Below are 26857 nucleotides of genomic sequence, written 5' to 3'. Positions count from 1 at the left end.
AATGTTTTATAGTTTACCATGTAAAAGTCTTTCACCTCCTTGGTTAGATTTATTCCTAGGTATTTTATTACTTTGGGTGCTATTTTAAAGGGGATTATTTCTTTACTTTCTTTTTCTGTTGATTCATCATTAGTAAAAGAAATGCAACTGATTTTTGAACATTAATCTTGTAACCTGCTACCTTGCTGAATTCTTCGATTATTTCTAGTAGTTTTTGTGTGGACCTTTTAGGGTTTTCTACATATAGTACCATGTCATCTGCATATAGTGACACTTTTACCTCTTCTTTTCCAGTTTAGATCCCTTTTATTTCTCTCTCTTGCCTGGTTGCTGTGGCTAGAACTTCCAAGTCTATGTTGAATAGGAGTGGTGATAATGGGCAGCCTTATCTTGTCCCAGGTTTTAGTGGGAAGCTTTTGAGTTTTTCACCGGTGAGTACTATGCTGGCTGTAGGTTTGTCATATATAGCTCTTATTATGTTGATATATGTCCCCTCTATACCCACTTTTTACATTTGAGAGTTTTTATCATAAATGGGTGTTAAATTTTATCAAATGATTTTTCTGCATCTGTTGAGATGATCATGTGATTTTTGTCCTTTCTCTTGTTGATGTGATGTATTACATTGATTGATTTGTGTATGTTGAACCACCCTTGTGTCCCTGGGATGAACCCCACTTGATCATGATGTATAATATTTTTTATGTGCTGTTGGATTCTATTTGCTAATATTTTGGTAAGGATTTATGTGTCTATATTCATCAGTGATATAAAGAGACAATCTTGAAAACAGCAAGAGAGAAGTGCATGACCACATAGAAAAGATACTCAGTTAGATAATCACCAAAAGTCTCATCAGAAATTTGGAGGCCAGAAGGCAATGGACTGATATACTCAAATTGCTAAAACAAACAAACAAAAACAAACAAACAAACAAACAAAAAACACCTGCACCCAAGATTCCTATATCTGGGGAAATTGTCCTTTAAGAGTGAGGAATAAATTAAAGCATTCCCAGATAAACAAAAGTTGAGGGAGTTTGTTACCCCTAGACGCCCTTTAAAAAATGTTCAAGGGAAAACGAAAGGATACTTGACAGTAACTTGAAGCTGTAGGGAGAAATAAAGATCTCAATAAATGTAAATATGTGGGCAATTATATTATTCTAACAATGAATTTTTACTCCACTTTTTATTTTCTGCATGATTTAAAAGACTAATGCATTGAAAGAAAAGAATTATTAGTGCAAAAATTAGTATCATTGTAACTTTGGTTTGTAACTCCAAATCTTGTTTTCTACATAATTTGAGAGACTAATGCACTTAAAAGAATTACTAGTTTATGTTTGGGGTACACAATGTGTAAAGATATAATTTTGTGATATCAATAACTGAAAGAGGTGGAGATGGAGCTGTAAAGGAGCACAGTTTTTTGGGGGGTGCAGGGAGAGATAATTCGATTTATTTATTTTATTTTGTTTTTTAATAGAGATACTCGGGATTGAACCCAGGACCTTGTGAATGCTAAGTATGCACTCTACCACTGAGTTATACCTTCCCCTCAAGGAACACAGTTTTTGTATGTTATTAAAGCTGGGCTACTATAATTTCAAGTTAAGGTGACTATACCTCTAGAATGTTAAATGTAATCCATATGGTAATCACAAAGAAAATTGCTATGAAATATATATGAAAGAAATTTACAAGTTTTATTACCAAAAAATCAACTAAATACAAAAGAAGAATGCAGGAAATGAAGGACAAAAGTTATAAGTTATAAAAAACTAACAGCAAAATGACAGAAATCTCTCCTTATGAGTAATTACTTTAAATATAAATGAATTAAATCCCCCAATCAGAGGGAGATTGGTAGTATGGATAAAAACATATGATCCAACTTTATGCTGTCTACAAGAGACTCACTTTAGATCAAGATAAGGAGGAGGGATCTTCCTTCCAGTGCCCACCCCCGACTTTGGGTAGAGGAGTCACATTCATTTCAGTAGATCTTTATCAAAACATAAATGCAGTCTCCAATCTCCAATTTCTGTCCGTTTTATATGTTCACCAAAGTTAAGGAGTTTAAAAGTCAAGAACTGGTTTTTGGCCACCTCTGAAAATTTGTATCATAGCCTAGCGTGTGTTATATTTTATTTTAGAGTTCAGTCAAATCTTCCTTTTTAGTGTCCTGATATTGTATCTTTAAAATGAAAAAAAAAGTGAAAGATTTTAATTTTATCTAGAGTAATGTGAATTTAAAATACACAATTATAATTCTTATTCTTTTAAAAATATTTTCTCAGTTTAAAAAATACAGTTTTTTAGTGGAAATTCTTTATCGGTGACCTAAAATATATATATATATTTTAATTTAGGTGATATGGAGAAACATTTTGCTTGTGCTAGCCAAGGGTTCCCCAGAAAGAATGAAATAATCAAGTTGTATCTTTCTTCTGATGACTTGGTAAGGCCCACTAATAGCATGTGTTACAACCTCTCATATTCCTTTCAAGTCCATGTGTGAAACCAGTAGCACTGTTACACTTTTCAAATACCTCCTATTTTCAGACTTGAGGAGGTGAAATTCAATATAAATAACAATCCATTCTATCATTTCTATTTCATTCCTCTTGGATCAGGTAAAATATTTTATTTAGCTATTGAACACCCTGGATGGTTTGCATTTTTTTTAATGACTACTTTCCTCTTTTTAAAGATTGGCTGTAATATCTTCATTTTTTATAGATCTCATTTGTCCATTTGAAGTTTGACAGATGTAGCCTGTTAGAGAAAGAACGTTACCTCACATGACCTTGAGAAAAAAATCTTTCCCTTTTATAACAAGTACCACATTGCAGTGGTCATTTTGGGTAAGGGATGATTTGATTTCTTTGATTCAAAACATGGCAGATTAAAAAAAAACACAGCAAAATAAAATGTGCTGTTAAAATAGTCATGCAACAAATGCTAACAAAAACATAAGTTAATAAAAATTGCACAGATTGTCTAAAAATCTATGATAAATATAACAAAAACAAAGAAAAACACCATGAGGACAAATAGACTTATCTTAAAGTCTGCTTTGACTTAGTTCCCAGTTCCATCTTGATATGTCAAACATATATTTAGTTTTTTATTTACAGCTATTGTGAAGTGCATGCCCTTTGAGTCAAATGTGTCTTTCTTATTTGTGATTAAGTATTGTGGAAAAGAATGGGCTTTAGAGGAAGAAAGACCTACAGAGCTGGGGTCAAATTTTGGTTCTGCCATATATGGTAAATGCACCCTAGGGCAGGTTACCTAACTTCTCTGATCCTCAGTTTTGTCCTTTTCAAAGGGAATTATAACCTACTTTTTGGATAATTGTGATGTGGTAGTTCTAGAGCAGGTATTAGTGGAAATGATAGCTAACATTTATAAACTGTTATTGCGTGTCAGGCATCTTTCAAGGTGGTTTATGTTCATTATGACATTTAATCTTCTGTAAGATAAGGACTGTAGGGGAGTACTGAAACTACCCTCTTAGGTTCAGTGGCTGGGGCCTGTAAAATAAACTAAGAAAAGACAGATTAAACAGGAGATAAAAACAGAGTTTATTTACACATGCGATGCGCATACCCATGGGAGAAATCAATGATGAGTAACTCAAAGGGGTGGTTAGAATTTGGAGCTTATATACCATCTTAACAAAGTGCAGTAAATTGTGGAGAAGTGATAAGACAAAAGAAAAGGTTTGGGGCTTATCTCCCTGCGAATCCCCATTAAAATGTAAGTTCCAACAGGTCAGAGATTTTTGCCTGTTTTGTTTACTTGTGTTTCCTCAGCACCTACAAGACTGCCTGATTCATGGTAAGGGCTCAGTAAATATCTTTGAAATGAATGTGTTTCCCCACTTTATAGATAGGGAAACTGAAATTCAGATAGGTAACCTGCCTAAAGTGATCTTAACTACTAGGAAAACTAAATGAGATAAAGGTCTTATTTTCTGTATTGGTTTTCAGGAAAATCCACCATTTATGATTGCTGTATTTTTCATATGCCTTCTCAAAACTGGGAAATAGTCAATAAAATGCAGTAAATTGAGTTTTGCTTTATATATTTGCTTCTTTTTTATTTAGACACAAAATAATAATTTTAATAAAATAGGAATTTCTACATATAATAACATGTGGCTTTGATTCTGTATTTATTAAGTGTAATAACTTTATGACCATTTCTATGACAGAAAAGATTATTATAGGATGAATTGAAACCCATGGTGACACTAGCATAATAGGCTATTGAGTTCTGAAAGTGTACTTCTCAAAATAGATTTTTTTTCAAGTTAAAGACTGAAATTACTAAAGACAGCAATCTTAGCAGCATCTACTTTTCATAGATTTCACCTCACTTTTAAATTTATATAAAATATGCTTCTCTCTATCAAATTGTAACTACTTTTTTTCCTCTTTCCTAAAGAAAATCCAGTGTTTTTTCCAATCTGAAAACGAGCTTACTTCAAAGGAATTTCTTAACTTGTTCACAGCAGAAGGACTTGCTCCCAGCTTGGGAATCACAAATAGTACATATATGGGCATCTTTCACTTCAATTTAACTTTGGTAATTACATTTTATATTATTCTGTGATATGTTACTAACAAGAATACTCTTCCTTTTAGTATGTGTTTTTAAAAATAGCTCATCCAGTAATATTACATCTGTATTTGGTTTACATTCAATAATACATTGGTATACTTCTTACTTTAAGCAGTCATTTTTTTTAAAGAAATTAAGAGAAGAAAAGAAAAATAACATGGATTTTTACTATTTATTCACATATTTACTATTTCCACTGCTCTTCATTCTTTTCTATAAATATAAGTTGCCATCTGGTGTCATATCCCTTCAGCATGAAGAACTTTTAGCATTTCTTACACTGCAGGTCTGCTGGAAATTAATTCTCTGGGAGTTTTTTCCCTTTGAATATGTCTTTATTTCACCTTTATTCTTTTGGTGACAACTTTGTTAAGATATAATTTACATACCATACAATTTGCCCATTTAAAGTGTACAATTAAATGGTTTTTTAGTATATTCATACAGTGTGCCACCATCACTACTATCTAATATTAAAACACTTTCATCACCCCCCAAAAATAGCCCATACCCCCTGACAGTCACTCCCCATTCCATCCTCTACTCCTCAGTCCTGAGCAACCTCTAATCTACTTTCTGTCCCTATAGATTTGCTTATTCTGAACATTTCGCATAAATGAAATCATATAATTTGCAGTCTTTTGTAACTGGCTTCTTTCAGCTAGCATAATGTTTTCAGTGTTTCACAGTGTTCATCCATGTGAATAGCATGTATCAGTACTTTAATTCTTTTTATTGCCAAATAATATTCCATTGTATTGATACCATATTTTGTTTATCAATTCATCAGTTGATGGACATTTGAGTTGTTTCCACTTTTTGGCTCTTGAATAATGCTACTATGAACTTTTGTGTACAACTTTTTGTGTGGAAATACATTTTTAAATTTTTCTTGTGTATATACCTAGGAAGTGGAATTGCTAAGTCGTATGGTAACTCTGTATCTAACTTTTAGAGGAACTGCCAGACTGTTGTCCAAAATTGTTGTACCCTTTCTCATTCCCAGTATCAGCGTGTTAGGGTTCAAATTTCCACATTCTCACCAACACTTGTTATTATCTGTTTTTTTTTTAAATTTTTTATTGTTATAGCCATCCCAGTAGGTATAAAATGCTATCTCACTATGTTTTGATTTGCATTTTCCTGATGATTAATAATGTTGAGCATCTTTTCATGTGTTTATTGGCCATTTGAATATCTTCTTTGTGGAGGTGTCTATATAGATTCTTTGACCATTTTTAATTTTTTTTTTATTGATTGTAAAAGTTCTTTATATATTCTCAAGTCTCTTAACAGGCATATGATTTGCAAATATTTTCTTCCATTCTATGGGTTGATTTTTCACTTTCATGATAGTGTCTTTTGATGCCCCCAGTTTTTTTTGATGAAGTCTAATGTATCTTTTTTTTCTTCTGTTGCTATTCTTTTTGGTGCCATACATAGGAAACCATTGCCTAATCCAAGGTTATACAGATTTATCCCTATGTTTTCTTCTCAGAGGTTCATAGTTAAACCTTTTACATTTAGGTCTTTGATCCACTTTGAGTTCATTTTTGTGTGTGGTGTGGAGTGGCGGGGGTCCACATTCATTATTTTACACGTGGTTATCCAGCTATTCTAGCACCATTTGTTGAAAATACTATTACTCTTTCCTACTGAATTGTTTTGGCACTTTTGTTGAAAATCAATCAATTCTTAATGTGAGGATTATTTCTGGATTCTCAAATCTATTACATTGATCTGTACATCTACCCTGTGACATTGCCATGTTGTTTTGATACTGCTACTTTATAGTAAGTTTTGAAATTGAGAAGCATGAGTCCTCCAACTTTATTCTTATTTTTCAAGAGTGTTTTTGCTAGTTTCCATATTAATTTCACTAGTTTCCATAAAAATTTTAGGATAACCTTGTCATTTTTTTTTTTACAAAGAAACTAGCTGCATTCTGGTAGGGATTGTGTTAAATCTGTAGATCAGTTTGGAGAGTTTGCCATTGTAATAATCTTTCAATCCATGAATATTCATTTAGATATTCTTTAATTTCTTTCAATACTATTTTATAGTTTTCAGAGTATATGTTTTATACTTTCATTAAATTTATCTCTAACATTTTATTCTTTTTTGATTCCTTTGTAAAGAGAATTGCTTTCTTAATCTTATTTCCAGATTGTTCTTTGCAAGTGTATAAAAAACAGTTTTCTATAGTAAGCTTGTATCCTGAAACCTTGCTGAACTCATTTATAAATTTTAGTAGTTTTTTAGTGGTCACCTTAATTTTGAATGATTGTTTTGGCAGATATAGAATTTCTCGGTGATTTAATTTCCTTTCAGCCTTTTAAATATGTCATTCTGCATTTTGAATATGTCACCTAACATCATTGTTTCTGAATGAGAAGTCAGCTGTTAACTTTATTATTGGCCCCTGCATGTAATGTGTCCTTTTTCTCTGGGTGCTTTCAAGATATTCTCTTTGTATTTACCCTGATTGGGATTCTCTGAGCTACTTGGATTGTAACAAAACCAAATTTGGAAAGTCTTCAGCCACTATTTATCAAAAAAATATATATTCTGCCTCTTTCTCTGTCTATTTTCCTGCCTAGGACTCCAATTATGCACATTTTGGAATATATGATATTGACCCACAGATCTCTACAGCTTTTATTTTTTCTTTAATCATTTTTCTCCTTTTTCAGATTGAATAATTTCTATTGTTATATGTCTAAGTTCACTTATTCTTTCTCTTGCCATCTCCAATCTATTGAACTCATTTGTAAATATTTTATTTCAGTTATACTTTTCAGCCTTATTATTTACATTTGGTTTTATTGTTATACTTTTTATTTCGGTACTGGATTTTCTACCTATTCCCTCATTAACACGTTTTTCCTTAAATCTATCTACATATTTCTAATAGCTGCTTTGAAGTCTTCATCTGTATCTGAACTCATTCTGAGTCAGTTTATGGTCTGTCTTTTCTCTCCTGAATATCTGTTACATGTTCCTGTTTCTTTTTATGTCTTGTCATTTTTGGTTAAAAACTGAACATTGAAAATAGTAAGCTGTAACAACCCTGGATTCTGCTATGTTCTTACAAGAATTTGCTGCTGTTTTTGTTGGTGGTGGTCTAAAAGGCTATTAGTTGCCTTGACACAAATTGCACATGATCTTACATATGGACAGCTGTTAGTTCTGCTTAGTTCTTTTAGCTTCTACTGCTGATCTTTTTTAACATGGCCTTCTAGGGGTCTCCCCTGCACTTGTGTTGCCCAAGGATTTGAGAAGAGCTTATATTTAACTCTTAGATCATCATTTTTGCAGTTCCCTTGCTCCTGGAATTTTCCTCCTAAATTCCTAAATTGTCTGTCAACACCAAGCTCTGTCTTCTGACACATCAAGCTAGTAATGCCATAAATGCTTTAGCTTTGTGCCACCAGAGAACAGCTGATATTCCATTTTGTGACTATATTCTTCCACATAAATCATGAATACTTTAGTTATTTCCAATCTTTTGCTATCACAAATAATGATAAAAATATTCTTGAACATATTTCATTTCACACATATGTGAGTAAAATGTAGTTTAATAAATTCCCAAGAGTGAAATTACTAGGTGAAAGATATATGCATTGGATGTTTTTGTTTAGTTTTAGTTTTTAAAATACAGGATAGAGTATGCTGAAATAAATGTTGCTATTAACATGGTAAAATACTGTTTTCTGATGTCTTCTTTACTCAAGTTCAGTGACCAGGTTTATTGGTCGATTAATATTCCGAGAGAAAACATCACAAAAAATACAGGTAAGAGAGATCTGAATTAATTCTTTTACTCATGCATCTGGATTGCCAAATTTACCAAATTGAAAAAACATTTATTATGTTAAAAATCAATTGTCATCCCATGTAAGTGTCTCCTATGGTATTTGGGACATACTAAAACTTATTTGTGATTCATCCGAAATTCAAATTTAACTAGGCTTCCTGTATTTTATCTGGCAATTATATTATAGATGGTTCTGACATATATAGCATTTATAGTATTTTTATTTAAAGTAAACTCATGTTCTAGAACTTGAAAATTATAGTATTGAGAAATTCAGTTACCAATTAATTTTAATGAAATGGAATCATTACTTTTAAAATGTTATAGGCTATAATATGTAATGTATTATTTTACCATGGAATCTACTATTAAGTGCTATGTGGCAGCCCAGTTTATATGCTACTTGAATATTCAGAAGGAAAGAGGAGGAAAATCAAATTCCAGAAGTTGTGAGTATTGAGCTAGTGAACTAAGCTAGTAGATCTTCAGGCACAAGACACATTCCCATAGTTTAAATATGAGAAAGGGTACATTATTTCAATATGGTAGGTGCAAGAAACAGAAACCATCCTGACTTCACTTAAGGAAAAAGGCTAAATTTGTTTTTGTCATGGAACTCAAACACAAAAACGCAACCAGATTATAGGAAGGAATTAGAAGGGAGAAATGGAGAACCATTAAGAACCCAGGGAATATTTTCACCGTTTCTCTTATATATATTTTCTGTAAATCTGTATTTTTTTTTCTTGCAGACTAGTTTCCTAAAGCTACCTCACTGCTGTCATATATATATATATATATATATATATATATATATATAGGGGACCAACCCAATGCCAAATTCCCAGGAGAGTATCTTCAATTGGCCTGGAGTTGATCCAGCATCCACTTGTGTGCCAATAAAATATGGCAGGGAATGAGGAATTGGGACAGTGGGAGGGGAGAGCCATACAGGCCAACCCCTCTAGGTATGGGAGTAGTTAAAGGACATATCAAATTGTGTGTCCTACAGAGTAAAGGTTGGGGGGAAGTGAGAGTGAGGCAGAAAATATAGAAAAGACTGCAAAAGAAGCCCCAGTGTTATAACAGCTGACACGGATTATATCACTATTTTTATCCATTATTCATCTCAATTTTTTCAAATTAATCTATCAGAACTTTTTGTGATTCTTTTTTCAAGAAATTCATCCTGAAAATTTTACTTCTTCAAAAAAAAATCTAACCTAACTGTCATCAGTCTAATGATGGATTGTTCTAGCTGCTTGGCCTAATACTGACATTAGTTTGACAACTGAAGAAGTGAAGATCACTTGTTATTTTTCACTTTTTCTATTTACAAACTTTAATTTCAGAAAAACATTGATTCTCAAGTTACCCAGACAGGAACAAAGCTGGTCTGAGAGCTTAAGCATTTTATGAAAAGAGATCAAATGATCTGTGCTTGTCTTTATACATTTCCTTGGATTGAGTAAAAAGAAATATATTTTAACTTGTAATATTAAAAAAAGAGGGTGGTCTAATATTAGTAATATGCTAGAAATCAGGAAAGAAAATGTTCAAGGGAAAGGCAATCAGATTTTCTCACTCACTTTTCCCTCCTTAATTGTATCTTATTTGCCTCCTTGCCATGAATTTGAGTATCATGTATCTGTAAAATTCTTGGGAAGGATATTTTAGGTAACATAACAACAAAGGTAGCAATATAATCACCAGTAGTAGTAGAACTTGCAGGTAGCATTTATTGAATTCTTATTGTATTTCTAGCATAACTCTAAACACTTTACCTATCTTAATTCATTTATTACTCACTATGTGTTAGGTACTGTTATTATCTCCATCTTTAAATGATTTAACTGAGGCCTATGGAGCCATATGGAGATTTGGAGATAGCTAGAAAGTAGTGAAGGCAGTTTGAAGTTTGAACTACATAAAACTGTTGAAAAAAGAGTCCCTTCTTGATTTATATGTCACAATTTGTTCTTTTTTTTTCACTTTAAAATAAAATATAATTTACATTCAGTAAAATATACCCTTTTTAGTGCCTATATCCATACGTTTTCACAGATGTATACAATTGTGTAATCACCAGTCAAGATTTAGCGCAGTCCCATTATCCAATAAAATTAACCCACCTGTAGTCAACTCTCTGTCTCCCAGGCTCCAGCAACCACAGATTTTTCTGTTTCTATTATTTTGTCTATTCCAGAGTCATATAAATGGAATCAATGAATATGTATGTAGTCTTTTGAGTCTGGCTACTTTCACTTACCATAATTCATTTGAGATTCATCTGTGTTGTAGTTTCTTCCATTTTCTTATTGGGTAGTATTCCACTGTATGGATGTACCATAGTTAATTTTGTTGCAGGGCATTTGGATTTTTTAGTTTTTGACAATTATGAAAAAAGCTGCTATAAGCATTCTGATAAAGATTCTTGTGTGAACATAAATTTTCATTGCACTTGGCTAATACCGGGTGGTAGGATTACTGTGTTACATGGTAAGTGTAAATTTAACTTTATAAGAAGTTGTCAAACTGTTTTCTAAAGTAGCTGTATCATTTTGCATTCTCACCACCAGGTTATCTGGATCCATACCAGCACTTGGTATAAGTGTGTGTATATGTTTGTATATATGTATATATACATACACACACACATATATATATTTATACATATATGTATATTTTTACAGTATGTATATGTATACATATAAATATTTCTTGATATGTATAAATACATGTACTTAATTTAGTCATTCTAATAGGTGCATAATGGCATTTAATTATGGTTTTAATTCACATTTCCCTAATAACTAATGACAATGAGCATCTTTTTTGGTGCTTATTTGCCATTTGGTGAATTTTCAAATATTTTGCAAGTTCGTTATATATTCTGGATACAACTCCTTCATCAGGTATGTGATTTACAGATATTTTCTCCCAGTCTATGGCTTGTATTTTTCATCTCTTAAGAATATCCCTTGCAGATCAGAGTTTTCAATTCTGATGAAGTCTTATTTATCAGTTTTTAATTTTATGGATTGTACATTTGGCATTATACCTAAGAAATCTTTGCTTAACCCAAGCTTACAAAAAAATTCTCCTCCCTTTACTTCTAGAAGTTTATTGTTCTAGGTTTTATATTTATGTCTATTACTGAATTTGAGTTAATTTTTGTACATATATGGACTGAGGTTAATTTGGGAGGAATATGGATAACCAGTTATTCCAGCACCATTGTTGTAAAAGCTATTTTGTCCTCCACTGCGTTGCTATTTCTGGGCTCTCTGTCCTTCCCAATACTGCACTGTCTTGATTACTTTAGCTTTATAAATAATAAGCTTATAACAAGTAATATTAATCCTTCAACTTTGATCTTCTTTTTCTGTGGTTCTTTTAGTTCTTTTGCCTTCCCATGAAAATTTTACAATCGATTTGTTTAATTCTGCAAAATATTCTGCTGTGATTTTTTTAAAATTAGGATTGCACTGAATCTATAGTTTTGGGAGAATTGACATCTTAACAATATTGAGTCTTCCAATCCACAGACACAGTATATCTCGCTCTATTTACATCTCCTTTGATTTATTTCATCCGGGTTTTGTGGTTTTCAGCATAGAGATATTGCATATACTTTTAAAAAATTTATATTTAAGTATTTCATGGGTTTGGCATTATTTTAAATGGTTATTTTTAATATTTTAATTTCCAATTGTTCATTGATTATATGTAAATATACAATTGATGTTTGTAGATTGACCTTAAATTTTGCAACTTTGTTAAATTCACTTTTTGATTCTGGTAGTCTTTTGTATATTCTTTGGAATTTTCTATGTGAGTAATCATCCATGTAGAAATAGAGATAATTTCATTTCTTCCATTCCAATATGTACTCTATTTATTTATTTATTTACTTACTTATGCCTCATTGTACTGGTAGGACCTCCAGTACAATGTTGAATAGGAATGGGCCCTTTGTCAGGTTAAGGAAGTTCCCTTCTGTTCCCCTAGTTTGCTGAGTTCGTGAATTGGTGTTGAATTTTGTTAAATGCTCTTTCTGCATCTATTGAGATGATTATCAGGATTTTCTTTTCATCCTCTGATAGAGAATTTCATTGATTCATTTTTGAATTCTGAACCAGCCTTTCAATCCTATGATAAACAACTCTTCCTTATGATGTGTTAGCCTTTTTATGTATGGCTGGACTCGTTTGGCTACTAGGTTCTTGGGATTATCAGCGTGGAGTTTTACTTTTTTGTAAAGTCTTTACCTCCTTTTGTTGTCTGGTAGTGCTGGCATTATAAAAGGAGTTGCTCAGCTGTTCCTGATGCTACTAATGAACACTGGGGGCGGTGCTCAACTTCACACTTTCAGGAAGGGTGCTCAGGCCTTTGGGGAGGAGTCCAGGCAACCCAGTACAGGTGATAAGAGCCTTGAGTTCTTACTGAGCTTTAGAATCTTCATCATCCTGGGGAACATTTCATGAGTCCTGCAGGATCCTACTGTTAGCTCTTGAGCCCCAGATATGAAACGAGGAACACAGCTGCCCAGACTCCACGTCTCCGTTCCTCTGTTCCCGAAGACTTCAAGAATGTGTTTGACTGGAAAGCAGATGACCTTACCAGAAAACCCAAGCTCGTGGTGGGTGGGAAAATGATCGCCAAGAAGCACATGGTTTCCCAGCTGCATTACTGTTTTCCTTTCAAAGGTATTTTCACTTTGGTCTCTGAATTGAAATGCTGTCTACTAATGAATTCAGGAGGGCTTATGTAAGGGGCTGATAGCATTGCATTCCCCATAATCAAAAGAACATATCTAGATCTTTTATAATCATACTGGAATCCATTTTTTACCAAGCTTTCACCAGAAACATCTGACTATTTCTTGATTTTATTTATTTAAAATAATTTTGGGGGGAGTAATTAGGTTTATCTATTCATTACTTTTGGTGGAGGTACCAGGGATTGAACACAGGACCTGATGCCTACCACTGAGCTATACCCTCCCCTCTTGATTTTATTTTTAATAAACATCGTTTTGTTTGAATTAGGCAGATTCTAAAAAATCGTTTTTATCCAGGAATCTGAGCAGAAAGGTTGGCTTCTAAGTTTTACGGTAGCCTCATTGTTAATGTTTATGTTATGACAATGTTTATGAGTAAAGAGTGAATTCATTGTTTCTGAGTTTGACATCAGTGCTGGGACCAGTAAGGAATCTGTCCAAATTCCTCTCAGGTGGAATCTGGCTCTTCTTGGTAGCTGAGGTCATCCCCAGGACTCTGAGGGTGAAGTATTACTGATTCCTATGGAAGACAGTTGGCAGGAGCCCACGGCCGTGTTAAGAGAAACTTTGTCTTGCCCTGAAGCCCTCTGTTAATGAAAGGAAATTTGGGGGCCATTAACTGAACAGTTGCTAGAGTAAGAGTGATTTATGTGGTGATATTGGGAAGGAGTTCTGAAAGCTTGGGTTGCTGGGTCTGCTTTTCAAGTGGGTGATTTCAGGGTGGAAAAACAAGGAGTCTCATTCTAGGAAATACAGGGTTTTACTCAGAAACTTCTTTGAAAGGGAGTCCTGATTTAATTGCCAAAATGAAACTCAGGTGGGCGCTGCTCAGAATCCCACAGGTGTTTGATTTGTTTGTTGTGGGTTTTGAAATCCTGACTGGCAGGTAAACCTGGATGGAGGAAAAAGTCAGTACAAAATCTCTAAATTGCAACGAAAATAAACCTCATTTCTAAAAAGGAAAATAAATAAGAGCTGGGCACAGTTCCCTCCTATATCATGGGAAGAATTTTTGTAGATTTCGTAGATCTTTTTTTCAAATGTTTGGCAGGATTCACCATTAGAAGATTTCTGGGTGTGGAGTTTTCTTTGTGGGAAGAATTTTAAGAACAAATTCAATTTCCTTAATAGATATGGGAATATTCAAGTTTTCTGTTTTTTCTTAAGTGAGTTTTAACAGTTTGTATCTTTCAAGGAACTTGTCCATTTCATCTAAATTGTTGAATTTATGGCATAAGGGTTTTTGTGATACTCTTTTATTAACCTTAAAGGGTCTGTGGTGATGTTCCCTATTTCATTTCTAATATGAGTTATTTGTATCTTTATTTCCTTCTTGATCAATCTGGCAGAAATCCATCAATTTTTCTGATTCTTTCCAAGAAGCATTTTCTGATTTCATTGATTGTAATACTGTTTTTCTGTTCTTCATTTTATTGATTCCATTCTTTATCTCATCCTTCTACTTGCTTTGGGTTTCATTTGCTCCTTTTTTCCTAGTTTCTTAAGATGGAACCTTTAAATCAGGGGTTGGCAAACTAGTTTGCAGGACAAATCTGGCCTGCTGCCTGTTTTTGTAAATAAGTTTTATTGGAAAACAACCATAACCATTTGTTTTCTATAGCTGCCTTTATGCTAGCAGAGTTAAAGTGTTGTGACAGAGACCATATGTCCCACAAAGCCCCAAATATTTACTGTTTGACATTTTATAAGGCTGTTAATATTGCTCAGTCTCTGCTTCAGATAATTGATTTGAGATCTTTCCATTTTTAACATAAATATTTTACTGCTATGTATTTCTATTCAGGACTGCTTTATCTGTACTTCATAAATTATGGTATGTTGTGTTTTTATTCTCTTCCAATTCAAAATATTTTCTATTTTGTATTTATGTAGACATGGGTTGTAAAATGTCCATATATTGGGGGATTTCCCAGATATCTTATCTTTCTGTCATTGATTTTTATAGATTACTTCTATTATCTTGTGAGAACATATTTTGTGTGAAAATTTGTTAAGATTTTTTTATGGCCTATTTGGCTCATCTTCCACATGCACTTGAAAAGACTATTTGCTGTTCTTAGTTGGAGTGCTCTGTAAATGTTGACTAGGTCATTGGGTGGTGGTGGTGTTCAACTTCTCTCTCTATCCTCACTGATTTTTGTCAGTTACTTAGGAGTGTTGAAATATCCAACTATAATTGTGGATTTATTTATTTCTCTTTTCAGTTTTATTAGCTTTTGATTCATGTATTTTGAAGCTCTGTTAGGCATGTACACATTTAGGGCTGTCATGTCTTTTTTGTGAGTTGATTTCCCCCTTATCATATGTATTGCCCCCCTTTATTCATTATATAACCTTGATCTGAAATATCATTTGTCAGAAATTATTACAGCCACTACAGCTTTCTTTTGATTAGTGTTTGTATAACATGTGTTTTTTCATCCTTCCACCTTCCCCTGCCAGCAAGGTAACTTTTAGAACACATTAATCAACAGAATATAAGTACACAAACTAATTTTAAATAAAATCAATGCACCAGCAAGTAAGATAGAACACAAAAGTACCCATGCCTCACAATGAGATTATAATCAGATGGAGGAAGGCAGAAGTCTAAGTCAGAGCATGGAGGAGAGATGTACACAAGGGAGTAAGGACCCTGACAGGCTGAATTATCAAGACAGACTCAACTGATACCTTTAACTTCCAGATACCTTGGGCACTAATTGGTGGTCTGCGACAGGCATGATACTTGGTCACAAAGAACAACAGTAGATATCTGCTGTATCTGAAATGAGGAAGAAGTTCAGAATCCTGTAGAGATTGTGGACATTCAACTCTCAAATGATGAAGTGGAGTATATGAGGCTACTAGAACTTTAAGGAGGCTCTGCTCTTGTATGTCAGGCATTAACCACACTGCAGCAAGATATGAAAATTACTCAAGTTACTAGTTTCAGTGAAGAACTGGAGTATAGGAAGGGCCCCACGGAAAATATCCAGCTGGTATAGAGAAAATAAACATTCAGGCATTGGAATAACTATGGCACTATTTTTCAGAATGGGTACAATCACCTTGGTCATATGGCTACATCTTCTTTACCCAAAGTACAAAGGTTTTAACAGCCAGGTAACCTTCTTTTCTGTAACTCTTCACACAGTTGTGTTGTTCTCAGTGAGTTCCTCAATAGCATGTGAAATAGATGGGAGGGCACATAAACTACCTGAATAGGTTTGTCTAGAGTTTTGGCTTTGAACTCTTCAACTTCCAGCTCTGGATCTACCAGCTAACACTGTTCACACAGTCTCTTGGCTGTTCCATGTACATCTTTCACTATATAAGCCATATTACAGGTGGGATTAATATTTCCTGTATGTTTAGGATGAGCAGAATTAGTTTCACCACCAAACAGAAGTGCAGTTTGTATAAAACCAATCCAGAAATTATTGGATATCACTGCTAATGAAACTCATACTTTGCCTTCTTTTCAGTCAATCCATGTACCGTAGGAACCACATTGTTGTTTCTATTTTTATCAAGACTTACGAAAGTTATTCAAGACCTATTGATTCTCAGGGCTCTTATTTTCATATCTTGTACAGGTCAACTTTGACTAGCCACACTGAAGGCCAGTTAACAATCAGAAGATTGACTTCTCTCATTGTGTTTGCCAGTTGTTCAGGAAGCTCCCTTTGCAGAAACAAATATGATGTTTTCTCACACCATTATCTTTCCCAAGGTCCAGGAACTGCTAATAGTGAGCAGTGACAGCAAGAAGCATGAATGGCCCTTGACCTACATGGTTACCAGCTGCTTCAGCTGCTACCAGAAGAGCCATGTCCTCCCAGGGGTGGTACACAGATCCACCTAGAGGCCTGGGTGACCATGAGGGCTTGTGCAGCTGAGATGTTTGGGTCAGGCATGTTGTTCACAAGTGTACCCTGGTTTCAGCCTCAACTCATGGGTGGAAATGCTGCAGCAGCTCCCAGGTTAAGTTCATCACCCCTGGCTTCCCCCGGCCCACCCATTCTTTAACTTTTGACTCATTTATGCTTTTATATTTAAGTGGATTTCTTAGAGTTAGCATATAGTTCAGTCTTGATTTTTACATCTAATCTGAAAATCTGTCTTTTTATTAGTATTTTTAGGCCATTTACATTTAATGTAATTGTTAGTATGGTTGTATTGAAATATACTATCCCATCTTCTGTTTTACTTTTCTTTTTCTGTCTTCATTCATATTAATAATTTTTATTATTCCATTTTGTCTCAAATATTGTCTTATTTAAATTTTTTAGTGTTGTCCCTAGGATTTATTCTATATATTTTAATTAATCATGGTCTACTTTCAAATAACATTATACCAGTTCACCTGAAGTGTCACAATTTGCTTCTTTCTAAGCTACAATAGCTCTCAGAAAAATTATAATCTAAAATATTAGATTATAGAATATATAGATTATTAGCTTCATTGCTGTGGGGGTTAGATCACTTCATAATTCTTTTTCCTTATTTTATCATCAAAATATTTGTTGGGAAAACATATAATTACAATCAAAATAATTGGGAAATGAAAGTTAATTGCTGTCGATAATGTTCACATAGCCTAAAATTTCACCACCATGACATACAAAGAAATAGCTAATTGCTTGCCTTTTGTTTTCAAACAGATATTACAGCTGTAGAAGAATGGTTTGTGAGGATCACTTTACAACATGGATTAAATACTTATGCTACTGAAGGAACACTGTTGGATTGTGTTCGAGGTAAATGCCAGTAGATAAAAGTAAAGTAGAATTTGTAGTAGTCTTTCAACAGGCTTCTAACCTACTATATGCCAGACTCTATGCTAAGTACTAGAGATAAATAAGAAATGATCATGACCTTTGAGGGGCTCACATTCTGATGAGGCAGACAAAGAATTAAATACACACGGGTAATTATTAATAGAAGTCTGTAAACAGTGCTGTAGAAATATGAAATACGTTTTAATAGCCATATTGAGGGGTCATTATAAACAATGGCTCTATAAAGTTAGTTTCTGTATTTCTATAAAGACGTTACAGAAGATATTTTTTATTGCATCACAGTCTATTTTATGAGGCCCATCAAGCAAAAATTCTTCCTGAGTCCTAGTAAGAACATTTGTATTTTTTCATAAAAAGTTGGTTGTTTTAAGGTTATAAGCACTGAAGAGTATAATAGACTAGGGTTTTCTTATTCAATTGTCTGATCTATAGTCTAGTTTTTGGATCACCTATAGCATTACAGTATATAAAAAGCTCAGTCCCGGATTTTGTATTTATCCTCATTTTCCTCACCTTCCCTTTTTACTTTTCTTCTTTTGCTCCCACTTTGATGTGGTGCTATGTGGGAGCAAAGTAAATATATATAAATAAATATTTCATCTTATGGAATCATCTGGGTAGCTTTAAGAAAAGTAATGATGACACAACATTGTAAAATGATTATAAATCAATAAGAAATGTTAAAAAAGAAAAAGAAAAAGAAAAGTAATGATGATTCAAGGCCAAGGTGGAGGAAGACCCTGAGCTCACCTCACCATGAAGTTCATGTATAACAACCTATATTATCTTGTAAATAATTATGTACATAGGTTGTTATATGTGAACCTCATGGTAACACAAACCAAAACCTGTACTAGATAAACAAAAAAGGGAAATGAATCCAAACATAATTCTAAGGTAGTCATCAATCACAAGGGAAGAGAGAAATAGAAGCGAGGAACAGGAAAAAAAACACACAAAACCAACCAGAAAACAGTGAAGAAAATGGCAATAAGTACCTACCTATCAATAATTTTATCTTAAATGCAAATGGACTAAATTCTCCAATTAGAAGACATAGTGGCTGAGTGGATTAAAAAAAACAACAACAATTAACATTGTTAAAATGGCCATACTACCCAAGGCAATATACAGATTTCAGTGCAGTCACGATCAAAATATCAATGGCATTTTTTCATAGAACTAGACCAAATAATTTAAAAATTTGTATGGAAACAGAAAAGACCCTGAATAGCCAAAACAATCTTGAGAAAGAACAAAGCTAGAAGTATCATGCTCGTTGATTTCAAATTGTACCACAAAGCTACAGTAATCAAAATTGTGTGGGACTGGCATAAAAGCAGACACATAGATCAATGGAACAGAATAGAGAGCCCAGAAATGAACCTGCACTTTTTTGGTCAATTAATCTATGACAAAGGATATACAAGAATATGCAGTGGGGGGAAAATAGCTTCTTCAATAATTGGTGTTGGGAAAACTGGACAGCTACAGGCAACAGAATCAAACTGGACTACTTTCTCACACTATATTGGAAAATAAACTCAAAATGGATTAAAGACTTGAATGTAAGACCTGAATTCATTAAACTCCTAGAGGAAAATGTAGGCAGCACGCTCTTTGACATCAGTCTTAGCAATGTTTTTTGGATCTATCTCCTCACACAAAGGAAGTAAAAGCAAAAAACAAATGGGGCTACATCAAACTAAAAGCCTTTGCACAGCAAAGGAAACTATCAACAAATTGAAAAGACAGTCTACTGAATGGGAGAAGATATTTGCAAATGATATATCTGGTAAGGGATTAATACCCAAAATATACAAAGAACTCATACAACTCAACATTAAAAAAAAAGACCTGATTTTAAAAATGGGCAGAGAAATTTTTCTAAAGAAGGCATATTGATGCCAACAGGCACGTGAAAAGATACTCAACATCACTAATCATCAGGGAAATGCAAATCAAAACCACAATGAGATAGCACCTCACACCTGTCAGAATGACTATTATCAAAAAGACAACTAACAAGTGTTGGAGAGGATGTGGAGAAAAGAGAACCCTTGTGCACTGTTGGTGGTGATGTAAATTGGTGCAGCCACTGTGGAGAAAAGAATGGACGTTTCTAAAAAAATTTTAAATGGAAGTACCATATGACTGAGCAATTCCACTCCTGGGTGTTTTTCCAAAGAAAATAAAAATGCTAATTTTAAAAGATATATGCACCCTTATGTTCATTCACAGCATTATTTACAATTGCCAAGATATGGAAACAACCTAAGTGTCCATTTACAGATGAATAGATAAAGAAGATGTGGTGTGTACACACACACACACACACACATAAACAGACAATGAAACATTACTCAGCCATAGAAAAGAAAGAAACCTTGCCATTTGCAACAACACAGATGGTTGTAGGGGATTGTGCTAAGCAATATGAATCAGAGAAAGAGAAATACCATATGATTTAACTTACATGTGGACGTTAAAAAACAGGACAAATGAACAGATATGTGATATATAGAAATATCAAATCACTGTGTTGCACATATGAAACTGACATAGTGTTATAGGTTGATTATACTTCAAAAAACGAACTCATAGCAAAAGAGATCAGATTTGTAGTTACCAGAGGCAGGGGGGATGGGGAGGGGGACTTGGATGAAGGCAGTCAAAACATACAAACTTTCAGTTATAAGTAAGTACTAGGAATGTAATGTACAACGTGATAAATATAACTAGCACTGCTGTATCTTACATATGAAACTTGTTAAGAAAGTAGATCCTAAGAGCTCACATCACAAAGAAAAGTATTTTTTCTTTTATTTTGTGTCTATATGAGATGATGGGTGTTCACTAAACTTATTGTGATAATTATCTCATGATTCATGTAAGTCAAATCATTATGCAATACAGACAATAATATCTCGAAATTGGGAGAAAGAAAAACTTTTTAAAAAGTAATGATGTCTTGACCCTACCATATACCAGTTAAAATCTGATCATCTATAGATGGAGCCAACCATCAGCAGTTTAAAAAAAACAAAAAAAACCTCCAGGGTGATTCTGATGTTTAAAGATTGAACAGTGCTCTAGAGAGAACACTGCATATATGCCAAGAGACACATACAGGCCTATTTAATGCAACATTATTTGTAATAAGAAAAAAAAACTGAAAACAACGTAAATGTTCATCAATAGGGGTAAAGACAACTATTCTATTAAAATGAAGGAAATAAACCTATATACATATACATGATATATATATATCAAGAACAGTACTGAAAAACATTGAGTGAAAAGTCATCTCAGAATAGAGCAGGAGAGCATTTCTCTAAAATTCAGAAAAGCCATAAAGCAATGCTATACCCTGTTCATGGGTACATATGTATTATAGTGAAAATATAAAAACATAGACTAGAAACATACACAGCAGTTTCATAATAGTGGTTACATTTTGGAAGAATTTGGGAATGGAACTCTGGAGGGGAGCAGAGGTGTCTTTGATCAGTTTGTTTTAATTTGTTTATCAAAATTAAAATATCTGAAGCAGGAAAATGATACAATGTGCTTTCTTATTTTTTTCATAGAGTCCAAAATTTTTAACAATAGTGATTCAGTTATTCAAATAATTGTAGTACTGACTTTTGAGACTCTGATATTTTGATGTCCTGTGCTACTTTTAAAGACAAAAATACCAATATAAAATTATTTCAATTTTTTAAAAAAATCTGAAACCTGAATCATTGGCATATTGAGATGTACCCAGAATATTCCATACTACATTAAAATTTTAATGTACTCTTATTGAGAATAAATGAAGGTACTGTGGCTGCACAGAGGTTCACAAATTAGTAGTTCTTAAAGGTTTTGGCTCCACAGGTGAGATTCATCAGTTTGAGGAACTGAGAGGAGGCCAGTGGGGGGAAGTATGGTGAATGACAGAGTGGTATATGATGAGTTTAGAGAGGTTGGCAGGGATCACGGTAAAAAGTGTGAATTTTATTCTGATTGTAATGAGAAGCCACTGGAGTGTTTTAAGCAGGAGAGTGATAAATTCGAACTGATGCTTCATAAAAAGATGGCTTTGACTCCTTTGTAGAGAACTGACTCTTGGGGAAGGTGGGCAAGGATGGAATAAGGGACATTGTTTGGTACAAATGGCCAATAGGCACAAGAGAAAATGGTCAATAACGCTAATTATCAGAGAATTGCAAGTCAAAATTGCACTGAGGTATCGCCTCACACCAGTCAGAATGGCCATCAGTTAAAAAGACCACAAACAATACCTGGAGAGGGTATGGAGAAAGGGAACCCTCCTACACTGTAGGTGGGAATGTAGTTTGATGCATCCATTATGGAAATTCCTCAAAACACTAAAAATAGACTTACCACGTGATCTAGCAATCTCACTCCTGGGCATATATCCAGGGGAACCTTAATTCAAAAAACATATATGCACCCCAATGTTCATAGCAGCACTATTTTCAGTAGTCAAGACATGGAAATGACCTAAATATCCATTGACAGATGAATAAAGAAGAAGTGGTATATTTATATGATGGAATACTACTCAGCCATACAAAAGAATAAAGTAATGACATTTGCAGCAACATAAATGGACCTGGAGATTGTCATTCTAAGTGAAGCCTGAAAGAGAAAGAAAAAATACCATATGATGTCACTTAAATGTGGAATCTAAAAAGAAAGGATGAATTTATTTACAAAACAGAAACAGACTCACAGACATAGAAAACAAAACTTATGGTTACCAGGTGATGAAGCGGGTGGGAAGAGATAAATTGGGAGTTTGGAATTTGCAGAGACTAACTAATATATATAAAAGAAACAACAAGTTTCTTCTGTGTAGCACAGGGAACTGTATTCAGTATCTTGTTGTAATTTATGGTGAAAAAATATGAAAACGAATATATGTATGTTCATATATGACTGAAGCATTATGCTGTACACCAGAAATTGACACAACATTGTAAACTGACTACACTTCAGTAAAAAATATATATACAAGAGGGGAAAAAAGGACATTGGTTGGCAGCTGCTGCCACATCCACACAGGAGATGGTCCAGAGTCCTTGGGCTATGGGATGAGGAGATGGTGAGAAGTAACAGTCTTCAGGATGCAGTTTGAAAGTAGAGCTGATATGACTTCCTGATGGACTGGAGATAAAGGAAACCCAGGTATTAAGGATGAATCCTAGATTTTCTTTTTTTTTTTTTTTAATTTGCTGAATTGAAAGCTACCTACATGTTATTTTGTACCTTTATTTTTTTTTCTCTGTGATTTATCATAACATTTTGTGTATATTTCCCTGTGCTATACAGTGTAATCTTGTTTATCTGTTCTACAATTTTGAAATCCCAGTCTATCCCTTCCCACCCTCTACCCCGCCCCCCCCGGTAACCACAAGTCTGTATTCTCTGTCCATGAGTCTATTTCTGTCCTGTATTTATGCTTTGTTTTTGTTTGTTTGTTTGTTTTTGTTTTTTAGATTCCACATATGAGCGATCTCATATGATATTTTTCTTTCTCTTTCTGGCTTACTTCACTTAGAATGACATTCTCTAGGAGCATCCATGTTGCTGCAAATGGCATTATGTTGTCGGTTTTTATGGCTGAGTAGTATTCCATTGTATAAATATACCACCTCTTCTTTATCCAGTCACCTGTTGATGGACATTTAGGTTGTTTCCATGTTTTGGCTATTGTAAATAGTGCTGCTATGAACATTGGGGTGCAGGTGTCATCCTGAAGTAGATTTCCTTCTGGGTACAAGCCCAGGAGTGGGATTCCTGGGTCATATGGTAAGTCTATTCCTAGTCTTTTGAGGAATCGCCACACTGTTTTCCATAGTGGCTGCACCAAACTGCATTCCCACCAGCAGTGTAGGAGGGTTCCCCTTTCTCCACAGCCTCTCCAGCATTTGTCATTTTTGGATTTTTGAATGACGGCCATTCTGACTGGTGTGAGGTGATACCTCATTGTAGTTTTGATTTGCATTTCTCTGATAATTAGTGATATTGAACATTTTTTCATGTGTTTTTTGATCATTTGTATGTCTTCCTTGGAGAATTGCTTGTTTAGGTCTTCTGCCCATTTTTGGATTGAGTTGTTTATTTTTTTCTTATTGAGTTGTATGAGCTGCTTATATATTTTGGAAATCAAGCCTTTGTCGGTTTCACTTGCAAAAATTTTCTCCCATTCCGTAGGTTTTCTTCTTGTTTTACTTCTGGTTTCCTTTGCTCTGCAGAAGCTTGTAAGTTTCATTAGGTCCCATTTGTTTATTCTTGCTTTTATTTCTTCTAGGAGAAAATTTTTGAAATGTATGTCAGATAATGTTTTGCCTATGTTTTCCTCTAGGAGGTTTATTGTATCTTGTCTTATGTTTAAGTCTTTAATCCATTTTGAGTTGATTTTTGTATATGGTGTAAGGGTGTGTTCTAGCTTCATTGTTTTACATGCTGCTGTCCAGTTTTTCCAACACCATTTGCTGAAGAGACTGTCTGTATTCCATTGTATATTCTTGCCTCCTTTGTCGAAGATGAGTTGACCAAAAGTTTGTGGGTTCATTTCTGGGCTCTCTATTCTGTTCCATTGGTACCAATACCATGCTGTCTTGATGACTGTAGCTCTATAGTATTGTCTGAGGTCTGGGAGAGTTATTCCTCCAGCCTCTTTCTTTCTCTTCAGTAATGCTTTGGCAATTCTAGGTCTTTGATGGTTCCATATAAATTTTATTATGATTTGTTCTAGTTCTGTGAAATATGTCCTGGGTAATTGGATAGGGATTGCATTAAATCTGTAGATTGCCTTGGGCAGTGTGACCATTTTAAAAATATTGATTCTTCCAATCCAAGAGCATGGAATATCTTTCCATTTTTTAAAGTCTTCTTTAATTTCCTTCATCAATGGTTTATAGTTTTCTGTGTATAATTCTTTCGCCTCCTTGGTTAGATTTATTCCCAGATATTTTATTACTTTGGGTGCTATTTTAAAGGGGATTGTTTCTTTACTTTCTTTCTCTGTTGATTTATCGTTAGTGTAAAGAAAGGCAACTGATTTTTGAACATTAATTTTGTAACCTGCTACCTTGCTGAATTCTTCGATCAGCTCTAGTAGCTTTTTTGTGGACCTTTTAGGGTTTTCTATATATAGTAACATGCCGTCAGCATATAATGACACTTTTACCTCTTCTTTTCCAATTTGGATCCCTTTTATTTCTTTCTCTTGCCTGATTGCTGTGGCTAGGACTTCCAGGACTATATTGAATAGGAGTGGTGATAGTGGGCATCCTTGTCTTGTCCCAGATTTTAGTGGGAAGCTTTTGAGTTTTTCACCGTTGAGAACTATGCTGGCTATAGGTTTGTCATATATAGCTTTTATTATGTTGAGATATGTTCCCTCTATACCCACTTTGGCGAGAGTTTTTATCATAAATGGGTGTTGAATTTTATCAAATGCTTTTTCTGCATCGATTGAGATGATCATATGGTTTTTGTCCTTTCTCTTGTTGATGTGATGTGAATCCTAGATTTTCTTACTTAAGCAATTAAGTGGATGATGGTATTGTATCACTTACTGAAATGCTGAAGACATGGGGAGAAACATCACGAAGTGGCACTCAAGGGTTAAGATCAGAGTTACAGTTGAAAATCTTTACTTACTAGTAAAAGCAAAAGAGATGCTGTAAAATATTGTCCCTGCCTCCTAATCTCTGACCTGCACCCTAGACCACTCCACTAAAACTGCTCTTAATTACAGTCACCAGTTATATTCACACTGGTCACTTTCCTGTCTCCTTTTTAGCTTCAGCTGTCAAGACTTTTACTCACTCCTCATTCTTAAACCATTCAAAATATAGTACGTAAGTAAAGAGGTATTTTCAGTTCAGTGCAATCATGTCCCAGATGCAAGCTCATATCTCCCTGTCCTCTAAGATCTGGTCATTAGTTGTCTGTATAAGCATGCTACACCCTGGAAAGTCAGCTGCCTTGCCCCAGATTTCTTTGAATTTCAGAGTGGATTAGTTTGGTGATAAATTGTGTCTCTTTCGCTTCTTGGCCATCCCTGTGCTGTACTATGTCAAGCCAAATGGAAACTTAGCTTCTTTTCTTGTTTGCACTAAGTGAAGTATATATCACAGAAAGTCTTTGATTTTGTAGCAGATTTTATTGAAAGTCCGATGAAGAGATGGAAGAGAGTCACAGAGCAGAAATGTAAACAGCTACAGAGTGAATGTATCTCTATTCTTAAAAGTCCTTTGATTATTTTTGAAATTCAGACAGCAGTAGTCTGTCAAACTGTTTTGGCTTACTTTTTGTATTCTCTTTTCTCATTTTTTCAGAAGAAAAAAAAGTCCTCTTGTGTCTCATGCATTCAAATTTGACTTTATCCAGCTCCAGTCCTTTGTATATCTAAGAATAGATTTCTGGATGGAAGGGTGGGAGATGTAATACCTCTGATTGGCTTTTCCTATTAGTACCACCCCAACTCCTTTATATCTTCCAGAAATCCCTCTCAGTGTCTTGGCCACTGATTACAACTTTCCTTGTTCTCTACGGCTGGTCCAGATATATTCTCATTTATACATAACTTCTACAGTTTCTATAGGGTTGGGAAAGAGAACAAAAAGGAAATGTGTGGCCTCTTGAAGTAGAAGTTATTCTCTAAGTTATAAATGTGCAAACCCTGCAATCCAGCAGTTCCATTTCTAGAGATAGATCTTGTGGCCAATTGTATTTTCCAAAGGTGTTCAAAGCGGTAACTCCCATCCCATGTGCTCTTCTGCAGTATGAC

The 26857-nt window shown here is 34.2% G+C and overlaps 1 protein-coding gene across 1 annotated transcript in view; it reads left to right on the top strand.

The window, feature by feature from the left end:
• The window catches only part of CATSPERB (cation channel sperm associated auxiliary subunit beta), a 101107-nt gene that overhangs the window by 9476 nt on the left and 64774 nt on the right, over positions 1 to 26857 (top strand). Inside the window, exons 3-6 of the mRNA XM_072963623.1 lie at positions 2375 to 2463; positions 4458 to 4598; positions 8372 to 8432; positions 17905 to 18000. Coding sequence (XP_072819724.1) covers positions 2375 to 2463; positions 4458 to 4598; positions 8372 to 8432; positions 17905 to 18000 — 387 coding nt within the window. The remainder of the gene's footprint in view (positions 1 to 2374; positions 2464 to 4457; positions 4599 to 8371; positions 8433 to 17904; positions 18001 to 26857) is intronic.

This window comes from Vicugna pacos, chromosome 6 (genome assembly GCF_048564905.1).
Source record: "Vicugna pacos chromosome 6, VicPac4, whole genome shotgun sequence".
NCBI classification, from domain to species: domain Eukaryota; kingdom Metazoa; phylum Chordata; class Mammalia; order Artiodactyla; family Camelidae; genus Vicugna; species Vicugna pacos.
This window is presented reverse-complemented; position numbering and strand designations above follow the sequence as displayed.